Source organism: Oncorhynchus mykiss, chromosome 9, assembly GCF_057628025.1.
Source record: "Oncorhynchus mykiss isolate SJ-2025 chromosome 9, ASM5762802v1, whole genome shotgun sequence".
In the NCBI taxonomy this organism is placed as follows: Eukaryota; Metazoa; Chordata; class Actinopteri; order Salmoniformes; family Salmonidae; genus Oncorhynchus; species Oncorhynchus mykiss.
Window position 1 is genome coordinate 63,504,444 of NC_143030.1, and position 23,687 is coordinate 63,528,130.

General features: G+C 41.8%; 3 protein-coding genes across 8 annotated transcripts in view; 2 read left to right on the forward strand and 1 right to left on the reverse strand.

Annotated features, from left to right (window-relative positions):
- Positions 1 to 8,554, forward strand: part of LOC110532475 (uncharacterized) — a 22,467-nt gene extending 13,913 nt beyond the window's left edge. For all 4 annotated transcript variants that reach the window (XM_090184960.1, XM_021616419.3, XM_090184961.1 and 1 more), the window contains one exon: positions 5,884 to 8,554. In XM_090184960.1, coding sequence (XP_090041086.1) covers positions 5,884 to 7,728 — 1,845 coding nt within the window. In that variant the 3' untranslated portion in view covers positions 7,729 to 8,554. The remainder of the gene's footprint in view (positions 1 to 5,883) is intronic.
- Positions 8,555 to 11,131: 2,577 nt separating this feature from the next.
- Positions 11,132 to 16,318, forward strand: LOC110532478 (putative G protein-coupled receptor 173). Its single transcript, XM_021616424.3, has 2 exons — positions 11,132 to 11,918; positions 13,207 to 16,318. The coding sequence occupies exon 2, from the start codon at positions 13,410 to 13,412 to the stop codon at positions 14,610 to 14,612; it is 1,203 nt and encodes a 400-aa protein (XP_021472099.1). The 5' UTR covers positions 11,132 to 11,918; positions 13,207 to 13,409; the 3' UTR covers positions 14,613 to 16,318.
- An 84-nt stretch (positions 16,319 to 16,402) lies between these two features.
- Positions 16,403 to 23,551, reverse strand: LOC110532480 (histone-lysine N-methyltransferase SUV39H1-like). 3 transcript variants are annotated; one of them, XM_021616426.3, is made up of 7 exons: positions 23,470 to 23,551; positions 22,862 to 23,049; positions 22,163 to 22,495; positions 19,749 to 20,075; positions 19,412 to 19,558; positions 19,140 to 19,269; positions 16,403 to 18,928 (listed from the first exon to the last, which is right to left on the reverse strand). In XM_021616426.3, the coding sequence occupies exons 1-7, from the start codon at positions 23,486 to 23,488 to the stop codon at positions 18,507 to 18,509; spliced, it is 1,566 nt and encodes a 521-aa protein (XP_021472101.3). In that variant the 5' UTR covers positions 23,489 to 23,551; the 3' UTR covers positions 16,403 to 18,506. The 3 variants fall into 3 exon arrangements, with proteins under 3 accessions (XP_021472101.3, XP_036844386.2, XP_021472102.3); XM_036988491.2 differs by having other exon boundaries at positions 22,897 to 23,049; positions 23,470 to 23,532; XM_021616427.3 differs by lacking the exons at positions 22,862 to 23,049; positions 23,470 to 23,551 and adding an exon at positions 22,657 to 22,742.
- Positions 23,552 to 23,687: the final 136 nt, after the last annotated feature.

Genomic DNA, 23,687 nt, shown 5'->3' on the forward strand with positions numbered 1-23,687 from the left:
CTGAAATAGTTTTTTAAAGAGGAATGTTCCAAAATTCCTCCTGACCGTTGTGCAGGTCTGATCTGCAACTACAGAAAACGTTTGGATGAGGTTATTGTTGCCAAAGTAGGGTCAACCAGTTATTAAATCCAAGGGTTCACATACTTTCCCCACCCTGCACTGTGAATGTTTACACGGTGTGTTCAATAAAGACATGGAAATGTATAATTGTTTGTGTGTTATTAAGCAGACTGTGTGTGTCTATTGTTGTGACTTAGATGAAGATCAAATGTTATGACCAATTCATGCAGAAGTCCAGGTAATTCCAAAGGGTTCACATACTGTTTCTTGCCACTACATTTGTTTTTGCATTTCTTATACCAATAGACAATTCCAAGAGGGACGCAAGCTCTTTTTTGTTGAACGTTAAATACAGCAGCCAATAGAACGGGTAGTTTGAAAGAAAAACAAACGTGTGATGGCGGAAGGCTATGTCAATTATTTATTCAGACCCATAACCATTCAGTCTTCGTGAAGAGAAGTGAAAGCCTTCTGCGTCTAATTCTAGTCCTATATTTTTCAAGGATGTCATTAGAATGATGAAAATAAGGACAACGAAATGTATTACATTTAACTGTTGAAAGCGAGAAAGGAATGAAGCAACAATAGAGAGGAAAAGGAGGTAGGCTAATAACATTAGGGGGAATGCTATGAAATGTATATATATATATATATATGTCAGCTTACTAATTATACAAATAGGCCCTATTATATTTCTAAATTCAAATCAAATTCGCTAGTCTATACTTCTAACTTTGTAGGCCGAATATGCTCCACCAGAATCACATGTTGTCTTCTGCTTTGTCATGGTTTGAACGATGTGCGTAATTCCAGTCCGTATAATACAGTATAATACAGTACAGTAATACAGTTCACACTCAAAAAGACGAGCCTACTGGAGCTAGTTTCATTTATTTACCCAAGAGCACATATAGCTAGCTATGGGCTTTTATGTTTTTCTGTCGCAGGTAATGTGCAGTAGCCAATATCATATACAGTGCCTTGCGAAAGTATTCGGCCCCCTTGAACTTTGCGACCTTTTGCCACATTTTAGGCTTCAAACATAAAGATATAAAACTGTATTTTTTTGTGAAGAATCAACAACAAGTGGGAAACAATCATGAAGTGGAACGACATTTATTGGATATTTCAAACTTTTTTAACAAATCAAAAACTGAAAAATTGGGCGTGCAAAATGATTCAGCCCCTTTACTTTCAGTGCAGCAAACTCTCTCCAGAAGTTCAGTGAGGATCTCTGAATGATCCAATGTTGACCTAAATGACTAATGATGATAAATACAATCCACCTGTGTGTAATCAAGTCTCCGTATAAATGCACCTGCACTGTGATAGTCTCAGAGGTCCGTTCAAAGCGCAGAGAGCATCATGAAGAACAAGGAACACACCAGGCAGGTCCGAGATACTGTTGTGAAGAAGTTTAAAGCTCGATTTGGATACAAAAAGATTTCCCAAGCTTTAAAAATCCCAAGGAGCACTGTGCAAGCGATAATATTGAAATGGAAGGAGTATCAGACCACTGCAAATCTACCAAGACCTGACCGTCCCTCTAAACTTTCAGCTCATACAAGGAGAAGACTGATCAGAGATGCAGCCAAGAGGCCCATGATCACTCTGGATGAACTGCAGAGATCTACAGCTGAGGAGGGAGACTCTGTCCATAGGACAACAATCATTCGTATATTGCACAAATCTGGCCTTTATGGAAGAGTGGCAAGAAGAAAGCCATTTCTTAAAGATATCCATAAAAAGTGTCGTTTAAAGTTTGCCACAAGCCACCTGGGAGACACACCAAACATGTGGAAGAAGGTGCTCTGGTCAGATGAAACCAAAATTGAACTTTTTGGCAACAATGCAAAACGTTATGTTTGGCGTAAAAGCAACACAGCTCATCACCCTGAACACACCATCCCCACTGTCAAACATGGTGGTGGCAGCTTTTCTTCAGCAGGGACAGGGAAGATGGTTAAAATTGATGGGAAGATGGATGGAGCCAAATACAGGACCCTTCTGGAAGAAAACCTGATGGAGTCTGCAAAAGACCTGAGACTGGGACAGAGATTTGTCTTCCAACAAGACAATGATCCAAAACATAAAGCAAAATCTACAATGGAATGGTTCAAAAATAAACATATCCAGGTGTTAGAATGGCCAAGTCAAAGTCCAGACCTGAATCCAATTGAGAATCTGTGGAAAGAACTGAAAACTGCTGTTCACAAATGCTCTCCATCCAACCTCACTGAGCTCGAGCTGTTTTGCAAGGAGGAATGGGAAAAAATGTCAGTCTCTCGATGTGCAAAACTGATAGAGACATACCCCAAGCGACTTACAGCTGTAATCGCAGCAAAAGGTGGCGCTACAAAGTATTAACTTAAGGGGGCTGAATAATTTTGCACGCCCAATTTTTCAGTTTTTGATTTGTTAAAAAAGTTTGAAATATCCAATAAATGTCGTTCCACTTCATGATTGTGTCCCACTTGTTGTTGATTCTTCACAAAAAAATACAGTTTTATATCTTTATGTTTGAAGCCTGACATGTGGCAAAAGGTCGCAAAGTTCAAGGGGGCCGAATACTTTCGCAAGGCACTGTATGTATTGGATAATGGCACAATCATTTGGTATATTTTGGGCTCGTGCTCATTAAATGTCGTTAATGTCGGGCTCAATTAAATGTCGTTAATGTCGGGCTCATTAAATGTCGGGCTCATTAAATGTCGTTAATGTCAGGCTCATTAAATGTCGGGCTCATTAAATGTTGTTAATGTCAGGCTCATTAAATGCAGTTAATGTCGGGCTCATTAAATGCTGTTAATGTCGGGCTCATTAAATGTCGTTAATGTCGGGCTCATTAAATGTCGTTAATGTCGGGCTCATTAAATGTCGTTAATATATGGCTCATCAGGGTCAGGTAGCATCAGGTTTTAATTTTCAAAGCTGATGAAAGCTCTAATCAAATCCAGACATATTTACAGTTGAAGTCGGAAGTTGACATACACCTTAGCCAAATACATTCAAACTCAGTTTTTCACAATTCCTGACATTTAATCCAAGTAAAAAATTCCCTGTCTTAGGTCAGTTAGGAGCACCACTTTATTTTAAGAATTTGAAATGTCAGAATAATAGTAGAGAGAATGTTTTATTTCAGCTTTTATTTCTTTCATCACAGTCCCAATGGATCAGAAGTTTACATACACTCAATTCGTTTTTGGTAGCATTGCCTTTAAATTGTTTAACTTAGGTCAAACATTTCGGGTAGCCTTCCACAAGCTTCCCACAATAGGTTGCGTGAATTTTGGCCCATTCCTCCTGACAGAGCTGGTGTAACTGAGTCAGGTTTGTAGGCCTCCTTGCTCGCACACGCTTTTTCAGTTCTTCCCACACATTTTCTATAGGATTGAGGTCAGGGCTTTGTGATGGCCACTCCAATACCTTGACTTTGTTGTCCTTAAGCAATTTTGCCACAACTTTGGAAGTATGATTGGGGTCATTGTCCATTTGGAAGACCCATTTGCGACCAAGCTTTAACTTCCTGACTGATGTCCTTTGATGTTGCTTCAATATAGCCACATAATTTTCCATCCTCACGAGGCCATTTATTTTGTGAAGTGCACCAGTCCCTCCTGCAGCAAAGCACCCCCACATTATGATGCTGCCACCCTCGTGCTTCATGGTTGGGATAGTGTTCTTCGACTTGCAAGCCTCTCCCTTTTTCCTACAAACATAACAATGGTCATTATGGCCAAACAGTTCCATTTTTGTTTCATCAGACCAGAGGACATTTCTCCAAAAGTACGATTTTTGTCCCCATGTGCAGTTGCAAACTGTAGTCTGGCTTTTTCTATGGCTGTTTTGGAGCAGTGGCTTCTTCCTTGCTGAGCTGCCTTTCAGGTTAAGTCGATATAGGACTCGTTTTACTGTGGATACAGATACTTTTGTACCCGTTTCCTCCAGCATCTTCACAAGGTCCATTGCTGTTGTTCTGGGATTGATTTGCACTTTTCGCACCAAAGTATGTTCATCTCTAGGAGACAGAACCCGTCTCCTTCCTGAGCGGTATGGCAGCTGCATGGTCCCATGGTGTTTATACTTGTGTACTATTGTTTGTACAGATGAACGTGGTACCTTCAGGTGTTTGGAAATTGCTCCCAAGGATGAACCAAACTTGTGGAGGTCTACAATTGTTTTTTTGAGGTCTTGGCTGATTTCTTTTGATTGTCCCATGATGTCAAGCAAAGAGGCACTGAGTTTGAAGGTAGGCCTTGAAATACATTCACAGGTACACCTCCAATTGACTCAAATTATGTCAATTTGCCTATCAGTAGCTTCAAACGCCATGACATCATTTCCTGTTTAAAGGCACAGTCAACTTAGTGTATGTAAACTTCTGACCCACTGGAATTGTGATACAGTGAATTATAAGTGAAATAATCTCTCTGTAAACAATTGTTGGAAAAATGACTTGTGTCATGTACAAAGTAGATGTCCTAACCGACTTGCCAAAACTATAGTTTGTTAACAAGAAATGTGTGGAGTGGTTGAAAAACTAGTTTTAATGACTCCAATGTAAATGTATTTAAACTTCCGACTTCAACTATATATGCTTTATAATGCTTTTAATGACACTTCCAGATTTGGTGGGAAATACCAGGTTACCTGGGAGAAAAGTGATTTATTCTCGGGATGGAACATTTGTAAAATACCGGGACATTTTTCAACCCTAGTTCTTATTCACCATGTGTGCATGATTTTGCATCAGAGTTTGAGTGTTTCATCATTTGCCACCTATTTCTCAATAACAGAAATGGCTCAGTCATGACAGACGATCTTTCTGTAGCAGTAGCCATTCTATTGTAGTATAACAGTAGCCTACCAGTGGAGGTTGCTGAGTGGATGACAGCTGATAATAATGGCTGGAATGGTATTGATGGAATGGTATCAAACACATTTTTTTTATGTGTTTGATATCATTCCATTCACTCCATTCCAGCCAAAAGACTCTGTTCCAATGTCCGTCCTCCCTCAGCAGCCTCCACCGTAGCCTACATACAATATATTTACTGATATTCTTCTAAAGAATATAAATCTAAGGGTATCATGCCTTAGAAATTTGAATTAGCAAATGATCCATCGTCTTGGTATGGATGTTTCAACAAGTGTCATGTAAGTGTTTACTCAATCTAAAACATATGACGTCCATATGGTTTTATCTATACAGCCTGTTGTATATGTGTGTGCGTGTTTCTTTAGAAGCCATATATGTAATGTTTCATCCTTATCATCCACTGTCCTTCTAATGAACAATTGCCATATTTGAATGTCTTTAAGATCATTAGTAGTTTTTTTTGGGGGGGGAGAGTTGCACAGTCTTCCATTGAGGGTAAGTGTAATTGTTCATTTGGTACCATTTATTTTGGATGAACAGATAAACACAATTATTTTGGATTTAAGGTTGATAGACAATTATTGGTTGTTGATTGCTGTCAGTGTATTTTGTCTCCTACATAAATGCATGGGTCATGTAAACATACATTTGACCTTTTATGATATGTCCTCCACAATGTTTTATAACATCAGCATGGATTCCAAACTTTCAGTATGCATTGAGTTGCTTTTCCTCTGTGGTGATATTAGTGTCCCTGTGCCTCAAAGCTAGCCTGGTACCAGATCTACAGTATTTGTGCTGTATAGCTAACTCTTAGATTCTTTGTCATGTCAAACAACGACCTTAGCAGTTGGCTGTACAGAACAAACAGATCTGCAACCATTCTACCCAAAAGCTCCCATGGTGGTCACTGTTATTTCTTTATTTTTGTGTTATTCCTACAGACTGCCGATGACATACCCAGTTCTCCTCTCCCAGCCAACCTAGACCTTCCATTAGCAGATGGAACACTGTCCAGTGCCACTGTATCCCTGGGTAAACAATCACCTCATGTGTTTTCCACATCCACAACACAAGCCAATGAAGTACTATCCAAACCTGTAGCATCTGAAGCCAACCAACTGACAACTGAACCAGAGCCTTCACAGGAACTGGACTGTGAATTACTAAAACTGGATTGTGAAATACCCAAACTGGACTCTGAATTAGAAGAACATGTTCCACCACCACTCCACATCAGCATTGCTGAAGCATCAGATGGCAAGAAGGAGGAAAAGGGAGGAACCTTCCAGGTGGAGCCCAAAGATAGTAGTCACCCCACACCTATGCATGTTCCTTCACCTCTCCCCAGCAATATGGATGAAGTCTTGGATGGTGAGAAAGAGAAGGAGGAGGATAGTAGTCCCTCTACACACCTGCACATTCTAACACCACCTCATGTCAGCATTGCTGAAGCATCAGATGACACGAATGAGGAAAAGGGAGGAGGAACATCCCAGGAAGAGCCCAAAGATAGTAGTTCTTCCACACCTCGGAGCTCGTCTCCAACACCTCTCCACAGCAGCATGACTGAAGCCTCAGATGTTGATGAGGAGGAAAAAGAGGAGGAGGAGGGAGGAGCCTTCACTCTGGAACACACAGAACCACACTCCGAACTTGACCCACCTCACACGGAGATCCAAGCCAACATGCCTTCTTCACTGGAAGATGTTTTATATCAGAGTGTGCTTTCTGCAACACCAAATGTAGTGGTGGGGAAGTTGGTGGAGGAGGGTGAGGATGTTGAGGAGGTGGAGATCGAGGTGCCGGAGCATGGGTCAAAGGTGGAGGAGGATCCAAGGCAGGAAGCAGAGAAAGATGCCGAGGAGGAAAACGAGAAGTCCTTCAGAATTCAGGAGACAAGCACCAGCTCCTCAAGTCGCCTAGAATATCCCTCAGATTCCACCCACTGTAAGCTCAGCAGAGCTGAAGAGGGTAGCAAATCCCAGATAAAGGTTTTCTCTGAGGCCTCCCCATCTCTCCCTGAAGAGTCTGATGATAAGCAGCTGACATCAATGGATGACGGCATGGCCAGAGAAGATGGAGTCCTGATGCTAGAGGCTGTTGGGCCCAAGCTAGAGAGCTTCCAGGCAGGTGGTGAAGTAGGTGTAGTTGTAGATGTAGTAGCCATCTGTCCATGGCACCCTCCCATGGTGACCGTGACACACCTTGGGCCCACAGGAGAGGACAGAATGACCCAGAGTCTGGCCAGCCACACTGCTGAGCTGCCCAATGACATCTCACAGACATCCCACCCTGTGTCTCACCAGCGCTTCAAGCGAGGGGTGGCAGCCAGCCTGAGCGAGCTGGCAGCTGTGCTCTCTGAGGACTCAGGCAACTCTAAGCAGCAGGATGACATCACTGCTAGGGAACACACCACTCCTGGGTTGGAGAGCCAGACACCTCTGGGAGTTCAGCGCAAAACCGTATCTTTTGCAGTCACAGAGAACATCTCAGAGTCATCCATGACCATGACCCAAGATGGTACTAGCAGTTCAAATGAGGAAGACGCTACTTCGGCTGACGAAGAGGAGGAGACTTTCCAGGTTTCCTCAGAAACAGGTCTACCAAGCAGATCATCAGAGGCTCAGATCACCAAGCCCCTAAGCCCCCAGGCTGAACCGACCCTGGACAGGACACTGATCCCATCCATCATATTCCTGAGTGTGGCCATTGGTCTCGTCGTCGGGCTTCATGAACCCAGCACCTTCCTCTTCATGGGACTATTCCTTGTCTCCCTCTGTTTCTGAGGTGTTTTGAGGGGTTCCTCCTTTTAAAACGTGTGAAGTAACTTAACCCCTTTTTAAGTGCCTTTTCATGTTACCAAACAATGTTGTATTATGTGCACAATTGGTTCCTGGTGTTTTATTTTAAATGTGTGCTTGTGGAAGTGTGTATATTTTTGTTTGTTTTCACAAAAGAGAAGGGATCTTGTTCGTTAAAAGTAGCGAAAGTTAATTGGATTTCCAGTGTTCCATGCCAAGAGTTAGTCAAAAAACTGTTTGAGTTCGTTAAAACATAGCCATGCAAAACTAAGGCCTAATTTAGTTCTTAAAGGGTTTGAGTATGATTTTGTGTATAAAACATGGAAATCCAAAGAATTGTTGAGAAGTGTGACTGTCGGCTGTTTGGAATCGGAATGTATGTATGTTCTAGATTGGGCTGGGAGACTGAAACTGGTGAAGCAGTAGATTGTAAGGTAAACACAGGTTCCTTGGGTAAGGACAGTAGCTACAAGATAAAGTATGTTCATATGACTGCCTAATGCAAAATGTTGTCATTTGTGCTCTGAGAATTGCCAGTCCTCACATTTTAGAATAGTGGTGTGCTGTGGTAATCCTTTTACAGTTGTCTACTGTTGCTGCTATCAGATGGTAGTTCATGCAAGTTAAAGCCTACACAGTTTCACAATTTATCTAGCCACAAATCTAGATAGACAGAAATTAGACTGACTGAGTTTTAACAACTCTTCACTGTGATGATACCTGAAAGGATGTTTGAAGTGATTTATGTGTTTGCGGTGTGTGTATGTCTGGGTATGGTGCGTTATGGTTTGCATAAAATCAGATGAATAAACTATGTGCTGGTCTTTATTTCTATCTTATCTCTTCCTTTTCTTCTTTCTTTCTTTCGCTCTGTTCTAATTAATATGATTCTAAATACTGACACACAAAATCACACCTGTACTCATTTTGAGGTAAGCCATTTTCATCCACAGTCACAAGACAAATTACTAACTGATAAAAATCTACCACGCATAAAGTTGTGACAAACGTTAAAGACACTTTTTGATATAGTATAAGACTATGGTTTAACAATAGTATGTTTTATCAGCCTCTAGCTCAGGGATCATGATCTAGATTCAGCCGTGGGCTGATTCTTTCTTGAACGGATGGTCAGGGGGCCGGAACAGAATTACAAATCATTTGTAGACTGCAAATTGACTGCAATTGAAGCCCAAATAGATAGAACATTTGACTAATTCATAATCATTTAGGAAATCCAAGTGATTTTAATTGAGGAAAACTGTTCCCAAGTATTTCCACGCATGTGATCATATACAAATGTAAGCAAGGTTTGAAATTATTATGTCTTGTGTCCAACAATGAAAATTCACAAGAAAAATATATTAATATAATGTTTTGCTCAGAATAATTGGGGAACAAAATAAAATCACCAGCGGGCAAAATTCAGTTGGGGTACCCTGCTCTAGCTGATTGGCCAGCTAGAACAGAGGGTAATCACAAAGTGTCTCAGGCCTGGATCAAATGGAAATATCCCCAGGCAACATGAGCTGCTGATATTACTGAAAAGGTCATGCATTGCAGTGAAGTCACGGTGTCATGCTACAGAGGCCAGAGCCGCCATTATAAACTGAGATCAGTCTTTAAAGGTTGATAATTTGCCAGGGTAGCCCCCCAGCGAATGTTGTTGACTACACAGACAAAAGTGATGGCAGTCTTGTCCCCTTTTGGCTTGTTAACATACAGTATTTTTGTATAGCTATAAAATATCTAACCTTTTAAGATATTTTACTCTTATAGAGGTGTTTTATAATCACTGTTGGGCTTTGTAACAGTTTCTATGACACATAGGTTGTTCAGAATTGATTATGGTCACAATGTATTTCCACTCCGAAGTCCTGATGTTTGATCTTTCACACATACCGTGACTTCGAAAAGTATTCAGACCCCTTGACTATTTTTTGTTACATTAAAGCCTTATTCTAAAATGTATTAAATCGTTTTTTCCCCCTCATCAATCTACACACAATACCCATAATGACAAAGGAAAAATTTTTTTTTTTTTTGCACATTTATAAAATATCAAAAACTGAAATATCATATTTACATAAGTATTCAGACCCTTTACTCAGTACTTTGTTGAAGCACCTTTGGCAGCGAATACAGCCAGGTAGTCTTCTTGCGTATGATGCCACAAGCTTGGCACACCTGTATTTGGGGAGTTTCTCCCATTCTTCTCTGCAGATCCTCTCAACCTCCCCAGGTTGGATGGGGAGTGTTGCTGCACAGCTATTTTCAGATCTCTCCAGAGATGTTCAATCAGGTTCAAGTCCGGGCTCTGGCTGGGCTACTCAAGGACATTCAGAGACTTATACTGAAGCCACTCCTGCACTGTCTTGGCTGTGTGCTTGGGGTCGTTGTCCTGTTGGAAGGTGAACCTTCGGCCCAGCCTGAGGTCCTGAAGCGGTCTGGAGCAGGTTTTCATCAATAATCTCTCTGTAATTTGCTCCATTCATCTTTGCCTCGATCCTGACCAGTCTCCCAGTCCCAGCCGCTGAAAAACATCCCCACAGCATGATGCTGCCACCTATGCTTCACCGTAGGGATGGTGCCAGGTTTCCTCCAGACGTGACGCTTGGCATTCAGGCCAAAGAGTTCAATCTTGGTTTCATCAGACCAGATAATCTTGTTTCTCATAGTCTGAGATTCTTTAGGTGTCTTTTGGCAAACTCCAAAAGTGGCTTCCGTCTTGCCACTCTACCATAAATGCCTAATTGGTGGAGTGCTGCAGAGATGGTTGTCCTTCTGGAAGGTTCTCCCATCTCCACAGAGGAACTCTAGAGCTCTGTCAGAGTGACCAACGGGTTCTTGGTCCCCTCCCTGACCAAGGCCTTTCTCCCCCGATTTCTCAGTTTGCCGGGCTGCAGAAATGTTTTGGTAGCCTTCCCCAGATCTGTGCCTCAACTCAATCCTGTCTCTGAGCTCTACAGACAATTCCTTCGACATCATGACTTGGTTTTTGCTCTAACATGCACTGTCACTGTGGGACCTTATTTAGACAGGTGTAAGCCTTTCCAAATCATGTCCAATCAATTTAATTTACCACAGGTGGACTCCAATCACGTTGTAGAAACATCTCAAGGATGATCAATGGGAACAGGATGAACCTGAGCTCAATTTCAAGTCTCGTAGCAGAGGGTCTGAATACTTGTGTAAATAAGGTATTCATGTTTTGTACTTTTAATACATTTGCAAAAATGTCTAAAAAGCTACATTTCGAGCCTCATAGCAAAAGGTCTGAATTCTTATGAAAATAATGTATTGCTGTTTTTTGTTTGTAATACATTTACATTTCATAGATTTAGTTATGACCCTGACGCTCTCAGTCTCTCTCTCTCTCTGACGCTCTCTCTCCCCTACGAATAGAACCGACGAACTCCGCGAATAGGCGAGCAGCATCCACACAAGCAGCCATTTAATTCATTGGGATTACTTTAAAATCATTCATTTAAATACTCAACCTTTTTTAGTTTGACCGTAATGCGATAAGAATTCCAATAATTATAATTTTCAATATGCCAAATCAAATGAGGTCCGCTAGAATTAGGCAGACAAATGCAATGTGGACCTTCACCTGACAAAAAAAACAGACTGGCTACAAATGACGGGGTTAATAAATGCACAGCGTTCACTTCTAAATAATGAAAATAGAGATTCATCGAGGTTATTTTGAAGACGGATGGATGGAAATGCATAAACAAGGAGCGTCAAGACGTTCTTCAATGGAAACTCGATATTTCACCGCTATGAAAATCTTAGATCTGACGATATAGAGGAAGATAGGTTGTATTGCAGGCTACATAGAAGCTAGCCGCCTACGTGCTGTAACCTCTCCTAAATTGTCTTTAGACTCTATATTTACCTCGACGTGACAATACATCCGAAGATCGTACAAATTACATGAAATGATGGACACGAAAATTGGACACAACCTTTGTCTGTGTGAAACTTATGTTTAAGAGGCTCAGTGAACATTAGGCTACCTGTGGCCGAATCGTATCATCGCTCAGAGGACAGACATAGCCTATCTTGAGTGTGGTCGTTTCAATATTGACTGAAGAATGTGTTAATATCAGTGTCAGTGCCGCCTCTCTGACTGAGGTTTCCCGCATCTTTACAAATCCCAGAAATCGAAGGTAAGTTATTTCTGTATATGAATCAAATTACCAAATGGAACATGATGATCCACCTGTTTATATCTCTTTCTCATGCTGGATGCTCACAGGGCATTACTTAAAACATATAAAAAGTCAACGCATTGTTTAAGTGATTTGAGTTAATGTAGAAATATGTTTCTAATCAAAGCTAGTCATTAGTAGCAAGGCCTGTGATTAAGATTGCATAAATCCAGTCTTATTTGGGATGAAAGCAGTATTGCAATAATCTTCCATTTATTTAGGCCTCCCTGCAGACCCAGATCCAACAACAGGTGCGTCCTTATCGTTATATGAGTTGCCTGGGCGCGGCGCTGTTCAGTGGCAGTGGTGCTGATAAATCTGCGATCAGTCCTTTGTTTTAGTTCGCGCTGGTGTGGCGCTGTCCATGGTGATAAATGTTTGAGTGCTGGACACAACAATGAATTCCCGAAGGTCAGTTAGTTAGATTTCTTTATTGTACCTGCGGCTTCTACAATTAAGTTACAACATGTTTGGGTTATGGTATTCTAATGTGCAGAAAATAATCTAGTTTCCTCTTCAATGCCCTGCATGCAATGTAAACATTTCCTTGCTATATTGGTATTACGTTTAGTCCTACATTGTTCATGGCCTATGTATTCAAATATTAGGGAATCGTTTATATTCTATGAAGTCAACAGGTTAATCAATCACTCTCAGATATACTCATAGACCCACATCTGCTTCCCAACTCCTTTGTTCAGCTGTAGGCCCAAATGGTAACTTTATTTCCATTTTACAGTGTATTTTTAATCACATACAATCAATTTTAAGTACCCTTTTTTGGCACAAACACTATTTTCACATTTAGAATGTGAATTAGTTGCTCTATTGCAGTCTGTCTTATTGTACCTGATTGATTGTCCTCTGCTCCATCCCCTATACACCCCCATGCATGCACTCAAACACCTACACTCCTGAACAAAGTATGTGAGCTGTTGTATCTTAGCAACAGGCAAGGTGATTATTGAGAGCGCCAAGGAGCGGGCATGCTGGAGAACTGCTGATTTGATCCCAGCAATAGAAAGACAGGAAGGTGGAGATATCATCACTGTTGCCCAACACACGTTTCTGGAAGCCATGTTTTAGTTTTGCTTGTTGTTTTTATGGATCTGAATCGGTCTGACAAAGGTATGAGCCAAGGCTGCCTGCTTTACAGATGATTGCTCTCTGGTAAATGTTTAAATATGTTAGCTATGTTCTCCTGGAGTTAGTGTCAATGCACTGTCTTCTGTTTCTTTGTTCACAGGTGCTAAATGTAATGGAGACAAATGAGCCTGTTATGTAGAATGGATCCTCACATATCCCTGTAAGAGGCGGGACAAAGGAAGAAAACCCCAGGACGGACGATAGGAGGGCTGCCGTGCCATAGGCGGAAGAGTGGCGTCGGTCCGAGAGAGAGGGGGTAGAATCACCCTAGCACCTTACCCCTAGGATCATAGAGTTAAAGGCATGTCTAACCAGACCCAGATCTTTGGCATAGATGGCCCAGGGAGCCTGCTGGCAGTGTTGGCCTCACAGAGGGCCAGTAGTATTAGCAGCACCAGCAGTGAAGGAATCTCAGCTGCGGCCGTGTCCACCTATGTCAAGTTGGTGTTCCTGGGCTTGATCCTCTGTGTCAGCCTAGCAGGCAACCTGCTGGTGTCTCTGCTGGTCCTCCGAGACCGGGCCCTTCACAAGGCCCCCTATTTCTTCCTGCTGGACCTTTGCCTAGCTGATGTCATCCGTTCTGCTGCTTGCTTCCCCTTCGTCCTGGTGTCTGTCCACAACAGCTCAGCATGGACCTACAGTGCCTTCAGCTGTAAGCTGGTGGCCTTCCTAGCTGTGCTCTTCTGTTTTCACGCTGCCTTCATGCTGTTCTGTGTGGCTGTGACCCGCTACCTGGCCATCGCCCACCACCGCTTCTACGCCAAACGCATGACGGTCTGGACCTGCGCTGCCATCATCTGCATGGTCTGGACTTTAGCCATTGCCATGGCGTCTCCGCCTGTCTTTGACGTGGGGACGTACAAGTTCATTCAAGACGAGGACCAGTGCATTTTCGAGCATCGCTACCTTAAGACCAATGACACTCTGGGCTTCATGCTCATGCTGGCCGTCGTGGTCCTGGCCACTCACGGTTTCTACACCAAACTCCTGCTGTTTGAATACAAGCACCGCAAGATGAAGCCTGTCCAGCTAATGCCAGCCATCAGCCAGAACTGGACCTTCCACGGCCCGGGTGCCACAGGTCAGGCAGCAGCCAACTGGATCGCAGGCTTTGGCCGAGGCCCAATGCCCCCCACCCTGCTGGGCATCAGGCAGACTTTGCACAGCCAGCAGCAGCAGCGCCTGCTGGGCATGGAGGAGGTCAGATCTGAGAGGAGGCTAGGCAGGATGTTCTACATCATCACCCTGCTCTTCCTGGTGCTCTGGGCTCCCTACATAGTGGCCTGTTTCTGGAGGGTGTTTGTCAAGTCCTGCTCCATCCCTCACAGGTACCTCTCCATCACAGTGTGGATGAGCTTCGCCCAAGCAGGAGTCAACCCTATCTTCTGCCTCCTGCTCAATGAGGACTTGAGGAAAGTGCTGAGGGCCCACCTGCCCACCTACAGCAGGACTAGACAACACCAACAGCTGCACCGCCATGAGCTGTTTGTGTTCACCATCACATGATGCACTACTATATCGTGTGATGGGGTGGGATTGGGGTGCTTTGTTTGTATCATACAGAAATGCCTATCTGACCTTTTTTTGTAAAGAGAATGTTTATCAGACGCTACTATTTTTGCAAATGTATTACGACTTTGTTTCATTTGTAATGTGCAGATGATGTGTGTGTGGAGACATGCAGTATGAGAAGCAGGTTTGTAGTAATACTAGTAATGAACATTCTCAGTAGATTATCTCATTAACATGTTAAAACTGATTTTCTTTAGTTCAATAGAGGTGATTGCAACGTCACCATAAATAGCAGGATATACTGTGTACAAAACTTTTGAGTTGCACTCCCCCATGTTACCCTCAGAACAGCTTCAATTCGTCAGGGCATGGACTCTACAAGGTGTCGAAAGTGTTCCACCGGTATGCTGGCCAATGTTGACTCCAATGCCTTCCACAGTTGTGTCAAGTTGGCTGGATGTCCTTTGGGTGGTGGCCCATTCTTGATACACATGGGAATCTGTTGACCATTAAAAAAAAAACAGCAGCGTTGCAGTTCTTGACACACACTTACTACCATACCCCGTTCAAAAGGCACTTCAATCTTTTTTTTTTTTTTACTACCATACCCCTCAATGGCACATACACAATTGAGGTCTCAATTGTCTCAAGGCTTAAAAATCCTTCTTTAACCTGTCTCCTCCACTTCATCTACCTTGATTGAAAAGGATTTAACAAGTGATATCAATAAGGGATCATTGCTTTCACATGTATTCAACCGGTCAGTCTAGGAAAACCTGCTCTTTCCATGATATGTTTTGTACACTCAGTGTAGGTTATGATCAACTGCAGTCTAGACTGGAAAGAATCTCATGTGTATTGGAACAAGATCCATTTGATTTGGTAGTTTATTTTACCATCAGGGAATGTTTGAAATTCAGTGTTAATTATTTCTGACTTGAAACCTCTACAGGATCGGCGGGTCCCCCACGGGACGGTTGAGCTAACGTAGGCTAATGCAATTACCATAGGGTTGTAAGTAACACGATTATTTCCCAGGACATAGACATATCTGATATTGGCAGAAAGCTTAAATTCTTGTTAATCTAACGACACTGTGTAATTTACAGTAGCTATTACAGTGAAATAATACTATGCTATTGTTTGAGGAGAGAGCAAAGTTATGAACTTGAAAATGTATTAATAAACCAATTAGGCACATTTGGGCAGTCTTGATACAAAAGTTTGAAAATAAATGCAATGGTTCATTGGATTAGTCTAAAACTTTGCGCGCGCACACTGCTGCCATCCAGTGGCCAAAATCTAAATTGCAGCTGGAATAATACATTAAGGTCTTTCTCTTGCATTTCAAAAGTGATGGTACAAACAAAATACAAAAAAAGCATGTTTTTTTCTTTGTATTATCTTTTACCAGATCTAATGTGTTATAGTCTCCTACGTTAATTTCACATTTCCACAAACATCAAAGTGTTTCCTTTCAAAAAGTATCAAGAATATGCATATCCTTGATTCAGGTCCTGAGCTACAGGCAGTTAGATTTGGGTATGTCATTTTAGGCAAAAAAAAACTAAAACTGAGAAGTGAACTGGGGTTGAAGATTAGGGGCCTGGCATTCTTTTGTAATATATTCTCTTGTAGAGCATTTGAAGTGGCAGTTGTTTTTCCACTCACCAATAAAGTCTACTTTTGATGCATTTTGATCTGGCTTCTGAGTGCTGACTTCAAGTTTCAATAGGACCCATATCCTTAGCAATTAAAGAAAGAAAAACAACTTGAGCTCAACATTCAGTGGGTATAATAAAATATTAATTTAGCTAGTTTTACTCTTAAAAATAAAAATGTATTTACAGAAAGATCTGGACCAAGATGAGTAGCATGCTCAATATACAGTGTAGCTTTGGCAACTGAATGACATCCTTTATGGAATGTCTGGTCAAATTACATGACTGGAACGCACACTGGGAAGAGTTCCGACAATTGGAATGTGGCCTTTGTAACATATTGCAACCTCAATGAGGGGCGGTAGCTTCATCCACCAATGAAGGAGGCCTCAAACAGTGAGTGACAGGCCTACAGCGTATAATTGATGCCTTGCCAGCCTATTGCAACCCAGTCATAAAGCACTTTCTAAACTCTATCAATGGCTCCTGTTCCTAAGAAGCCGTAGAACACACCTTTTTAACTTTCACACGCCAGTGTTGTACAACACATGATTACATGAAAAGGAAGAGTAGTTATTCAGCATGTATGCATTGCTATATCTACACTACCGTTCAAAAGTTTGGGGTCACTTTGAAATGTCCTTGTTTTTGAAAGAAATGCACATTTTGTCCATTAAAATAACATCAAATGGATCAGAAGTACAGTGTAGACATTGTTAATGTTGTAAATGACTATTGTAGCTGGAAACGGCTGATTTTTTAATGGAATATCTACATAGGCGTACACAGGCCCATTATCAGAAACCATCACTCCTGTATTCCAATGACACGTTGTGTTAGCTAATCCAAGTTATCATTTTGAAAGACTAATTGATCATTAGAAAACCCTTTCTCAATTACGTTAGCACAGCTGAAAACGGTTGTCCTGATTAAAGAAGCAATAAAACTGGCCTTCTTTAGGCTAGTAGAGTATCTGGAGCATCAGCATTTGTGGGTTCAATTACAGGCTCAAAATGGCCAGAAACAATGACCTTTCTTCTGAAACTCGTCTATTCTTGTTCTGAAAAATTAAGGCTATTCCATGCTAGAAATTGCCAAGAAACTTAAGATCTCGTATAACACTGTGTACGACTCACTTCACAGTACAGAGTTCCTCTGTCCAGTGTCTGTGTTCTTTTGACCATCTTAATTTTTTCTTCTTATTGGCCAGTCTGAGATATGTATTTTTGTTTGCAACTCTGCCTAGAAGGCCAGCATCTCAGAGTAGCCTCTTCACTGTTGACGTTGAGACCAGTGTTTTGCAGGTACTATTTGATGAAGCTGCCAGTTGAGGACTTGTGAGGCATCTGTTTCTCAAACTAGACACTAATGTTCTTGTCTTCTTGCTCAGTTGTGCACCGGGGCCTCCTACTTCTATTCTGGTTAGAGTCCGTTTGCGCTGTTCTGTGAAGGGAGTAGTACACAGCGCTGTACGAGAGCTTCAGTTTCTTGGCAATTTCTCGCATGGAATAGCCTTAATTTCTCAGCACAAGAATGAACTGACGAGTTTCAGAAAAAAGTCCTTTGTTTCTGGCCATTTTGAGCCTGTAATCGAACCCACAAATGCTGATGCTCCAGATACTCAACTAGTCTAAAGGAGGCCAGTTTTATGGCTTCTTTAATCAGCCCAACCGCTTTCAGTTATGCTAACATAATTGAGAAAGGGTTTTCTAATGATCAATTAGCCTTTTAAATTATAAACTTGGATTAGCGAACACAACGTGTCATTGGAATACAGGCGTGATGGTTGCTGATAACCGCTGTAGATTTTTTTATTATTTTTTTTAAATCTGCCGTTTCCAGCTACAATAGTAATTTAACATTAACAATCTCTACACTGTATTTCAGATCAATTTGAAGTTATTTAATGGACAAAAAGTGTTTTTCTTTCAAAAACAAGAACATTTCTAAGTGACCCCAAACTTTTGAAAGGTAGTGTACATTCAATGAGATCGGATAGCAAACAAATTGGATTTGAGTGTTGTATACTAAAACCAAATAACTTTTTTAAAAAACATGTAAGAAAGAAATAAAAGATGCCCCAAACACTAATGAATAGTTTATGATCAAATAGGGCAAAATATTCACAGACATCATAGTATACATTTAAAATGCCAGAAATAAAGTTGAATTTTCATGATGACAATCCTGGAAAAGTCAAATGTATAAATGTGTCCTTGCTGCAACCCTAAAACAAGTACCCCCTGCAATTGTCTGTCCCACACTTGCACTCCATGCGCGCTCGCTTTTTGGGTGATCCAGCCATGAGAGGATCCTTTCTGGGTGATCCAATCATGAGAGGATCCTTTCTGGGTGATCCAATCATGAGAGGATCCTTTCTGGGTGATCCAATCATGAGAGGATCCTTTCTGGGTGATCCAATCATGAGAGGATCCTTTCTGGGTGATCCAATCATGAGAGGATCCTTTTTGGGTGATCCAATCATGAGAGGATCCTTTTTGGGTGATCCAATCATGAGAGGATCCTTTTTGGGTGATCCAGTCATGTGAACCTTCTTGGGTGATCCAGTCACGAGAGAAGCCTTTTTGGGTGAAATAGTCATGCTGAAATTGGAGTCCATCTTTGTACTCTCCACATCTATTGGATCAACTAGAAAGAGAACAGAAGACAGACCAAATTATAGATTGAAACAGGTTGCTCTATGACCTAAAAGGGTGGTCCTTAGTCTTACCCTGAGTCCTTTCGAATTCCTACTCCATTTTGTATCCTCTTAAAAATGCAGTTCTTCACTGTATTTCCATATCTTTAATTTCAGTGATCTTAGGATCTGTGGAGATATGATATATCAGATGAAACCTACTCTGCATATTGTAGTCGAAGGTGAGCTCTTCCCCAGCGCTGATACCACGGTTTGAGAAGAAAGCCAGACGTGGCAGTCGCTCATCCAGGTTGTCTATGAATACGTTATACACCTGCAGGTTAGGGTTGCACTGTGGGATAGAGGTAGGAAAGGTGAAGATGATTTATTTTTTATTTTAGGACACTCAAACATAGCCTTATCACAGAGAAATTCCAATCTAGCCTATGTACTTGTGCCTACAAACGGCAATAAATGGAACTTGAACTACTCACACTGTGGTTGACGAAGTGGGATACATTTCCATAGTGAGCAGCATCAATGGTGTACTCATCCTCCACATAGTCCAGGTCAAACAGGTACGTTGCTCCCTGTCTGTCATAGACCTGACCCCGCCTCTCTGCCTCCTCTGTAGTGATAATCTGGATGGAACACAGCACAGCCAATCACAAGAGAGAACCACCCTGCACTATAACACAGCCAGGATACACCAAGTCCTGAATGAGATGAAATCCACGAGTTATTATGTTGATGTTTGCTTGTCAAATGTTACTGATAATAGAAACCGAGCACCAAATATGTGGTCTCTATAATCAAAGTTGTCTTTTTTACCTCTCCAACATACTCCATGACAAAGGAATGCCTTCTGATACGCTCAGAGGTCCGTACTCCCCACCCCCGCCCGTTGTCTGTTTTGAAGATGCAGAGGGTATGCTGGATCCCTCTCTGTACCACTCTGTTGGGGCAGTCTGGTCCACAGCGACACATATTGTTGCACTCATAGATGGGCTCCCCAGGCTTAACCTTCACCTGCCCACATTCGTTGTAGGCAAAGCCATGTCCCGATACTCCTGGGCAGCAACCACCCACAGGGTTCTCCAAACAGTTGGTGCACTCACACCCCACTGCCATCGTTGTCATCGAAATGCCTTCACCCACCTAGGAAAAAAGCTTTGATTTCTATATACACTACCGGGCAAAAGTTTTAGAAAAACCCTTGAATGAGTAGGTGATCTTTATTTAAAACGTTTTTTCTACATTATAGAATAATAGTGAAGATATTTAAACTATAAAATAACCCATATGGAATCATGTATTAACCATAGTGTAAAAAATCTACATTTATTTTAGATTCTTCAAATAGCCATCCTTTGCCTTGGTGACAGCTTTGCACACTCTTGGCATTCTCTCAACAAGCTTCACCTGGAATGCATTTCCAAAAGTCTTGAAGGAGTTCCCACATATGCTTGTTGGCTAAATTTCCTGCACTCTACGGTCCAACTAATCCCAAACCATCTCAATTTGGTTCAGGACGGGGGATTGTGGAAGCCAGGTCGTCTGATACAGCATGCCATCACTTTCCTTCTTGGTCAAATAGCCCTTACATAGCCCGGCGGTGTGTTGCGTCATTGTCCTGTTGAAAAAGAAACGATAGTGGGACTAGGTGCAAACCAGATGGGATTGAGTATCACTGCAGAACGCTGTGGTAGTCATGCTGGTTAAGAGTGCCTTGAATTCTAAATAAATCAGACAGTGTCACCAGCAAAGCACCCCCACACAATCACACCTTCTCCTCCATGCTTCATGGTGGGAACTACACATGCGGAGATCATCCGTTCACCCATACCGCGTCTCACAAAGACATGGCAGTTGGAACCAAAAATCTCAAATTTGGACTCCAGACCAAAGAACAACATTTCCACCAGTCTAATGTCCATTGGTCATGCTTGTTGGCCCGAGCAAGTCTTTTTATTATTGGTGTCCTTTAGTAGTGGTGGTTTCTTTGCAGCAATTTGACCATGAAGGCCTGATTCACACAGTCTCCTCTGAACAGTTGATGTTGGATGTGTCTGTTACTTGAAATCTGTGAAGCATTTATTTGGACTGCAATTTCAGAGGCTGGTAACTAATGAATTTATCCTCTGCAGCAGAGGTAACTCTGGGTCTTCCATTCCTGTGGTGATCCTCATGAGAGCCAGTTTCATCAGTGCTTGATGGTTTTTGCAACTGCACATGAAACTTTCAAAGTTCTTGACATTTTCCGGATTGACTGACATTCATGTCTTAAAGTAATGATGGACTGTCGTTTCTCTTTGCTTATTTGAGCTGTTCTTGTCATAATATGGACTTGGTCTTTAACCAAATAGGGCTATCTTCTGTATACACCCCCTACCTTGTCACAACACAGCTGATTGGCTCAAACGCATTAAGAAGGAAAGAAAATCCACAAATGAACTTTTAAGAAAGCACACCTGTTAATTAAAATCCATTCCACGTGACTACCTCATGAAGCTGGTTAAGAGAATGCCAAGAGTGTGCAAAGCTGTCATCAAGGCAAAGGGGGGCTACCTAATATAATGTTTACATACCCTACATTATTCATCTCATATGTATACGTATATACTGTACTCTATATCATCTACTGCATCTTTATGTAATACATGTATCACTAGCCACTTTAACTATGCCACTTTGTTTACATACTCATCTCATATGTATATACTGTACTCGATACCATCTACTGTATCTTGCCTATGCCGCTCTGTACCATCACTCATTCATGTACATATTCTTTATCCCCTTACACTTGTGTGTATAAGACAGTAGTTTTGGAATTGTTAGTTAGATGACTTGTTGGTTATTACTGCATTGTCGGAACTAGAAGCACAAGCATTTCGCTACACTCGCATTAACATCTGCTAACCATGTGTATGTGACAAATAAAATGTGATTTGGGCTATTTAAAGAATCTCAAATAAACACTATTTTGGTTACTACATGATTCCATATGTGTTATTGCATAGTTTTGATGTCCTCACTATTATTCTACAATGTAGAAAATAGTAAAAAATAAATGAAAACCCTTGAATGAGTAGGTGTTCTAAAACCTTTGACCGGTAGTGTATATTTTTATATCTGTACTCTATTGCTGATGCATAATACCGCAGGCATAAAGAGGGCAACATCACTACAGTTGAAACATGTCATTGATACAAAGTACTGGTGATATACAATGCCTTGCACACCTTGTAGTTGTTGATGTAGGTGAAGTTATTCGGAGGGCCCTCCAGGTCCACACGGTTGCGGACCAGGATGCGTTTGGTGAGGCCTCCAACACTGTTGATCTGATCCTCCCACCTCTGCAGACTCTGCCTATGCCTGGCCCTCTGCTCCAGGTAAGAGGACAGCTCTGTTTCAAACCGGTTGGGGACTACAGTCTTTTTCTGTCTCTGCAGCTCCAGGAAGACATCGTCCCAGAACTGACGTAGAAGCTCCACACACCGCAGGTTTTTCCTCGGCTCCCAGGTGTTCATGTGATCTGGGTAACCCTTCCATTTAACCAAGTAGAACTCTCGCTCCTAGGAAGAAAAACAGCAGTTGAAAGGAGTCATACTGAACTCTGGCGCCCCTATGACAAGGTAGACAAAGATCACTTTAGATGTCCAATTGTACACAAGGCCAACAGAAATGTGACTTCCGGCTTTATCCCAACCCCTCCGAAAGACACACATACACATACAGGTTGGAGGTTGGAGCAGGGGAGCAGTTCTCTCTCTCTCAAGTACAGATGGATGCTTTCAGTGACAGCACCACATCAGTTAAGAACTGAAAAGAACAAGTTCATGTTGCCTGTGATGTCTGTCAGAGTATAGCACTGCAAGCTGGATCAATTGAATATCTAGCTACCAAAATCAATCCAAAGTTTAGCTAGAACTTGTTCTAACCTTTGGTACTCCTGTGGCATTGGCTGTCTTCCTACCAGGAACAAGTGTCCTCTTGTAGTCACACAGGTACTCCACTTCGAAGTTGTGCATTTGTTTCCTGTTGACCCCCAGATCCAAGCACACAATCCCTTCATGACGACAGAGTGTCTGCAACTGGCTCGTTGTCACTTTACATACAACTTGGCACCCTGCAGTGAGTGACAAGCCAGTTAATTAACGTTAGCTAATGTTACACAAAGAACACAACTGTGGTCACTTCGATCAACAACTATCATACCTCCATTTAGTTATCAACATGTTCAACATTATGTATGTGCATAACGTTAAATTAAGTAGCAAGGTTGCTAACTATTTAAAATGTGATAGTAGATATAGTCACTATTGTTTATCAATGAAAATCAAACAATCAGCATGGCATAGCTACGACCATTGATTGCGAAATAGCCACAGTAGCTGGCTAAATTCGACAAATATCTCAAACTGTGGTGCATCGTCATTTCGCTAATCAACTCCGCGTTATATGGTATTTTTTAAAAGCGTGATTGTCGTATAACTGCTATTGTTACGGAAGGAAAGTAAGCAAAATCCAACATTTTCCCTAGAATTACCTTTTAAATCTTCCGCCATGTTTACTCCACCGCCAAAATCCCAGGAAGTCTAGCTAGCCAATGGTTGGATCCGATTATAGAATGACAGGCAGCCCAAATGACCAATAGACTTCTAGCGCACGTGTGGAAAAACATAAACATTTACACTTTGCGAAAGAGCAATAGTAATGGCGTCTTTTTTGTAGGCACTAACTCTGCCATGGTTCTTTGGACAAAGC

Excerpts from the sequence above, each read along its gene's own strand:
- LOC110532478 (XM_021616424.3), top strand. The coding sequence starts at position 13,410 with ATGTCTAACCAGACCCAGATCTTTGGCATAGATGGCCCAGGGAGCCTG.
- LOC110532480 (XM_021616426.3), bottom strand. Across the intron at positions 20,076-22,162 it reads CCTACATCAACAACTACAAG|GTGGGTGAAGGCATTTCGAT; the intron begins GTGTGCAAGGCA and ends CTTTTTTCCTAG. Across the intron at positions 19,559-19,748 it reads TCATGGAGTATGTTGGAGAG|ATTATCACTACAGAGGAGGC; the intron begins GTAAAAAAGACA and ends TGTTCCATCCAG.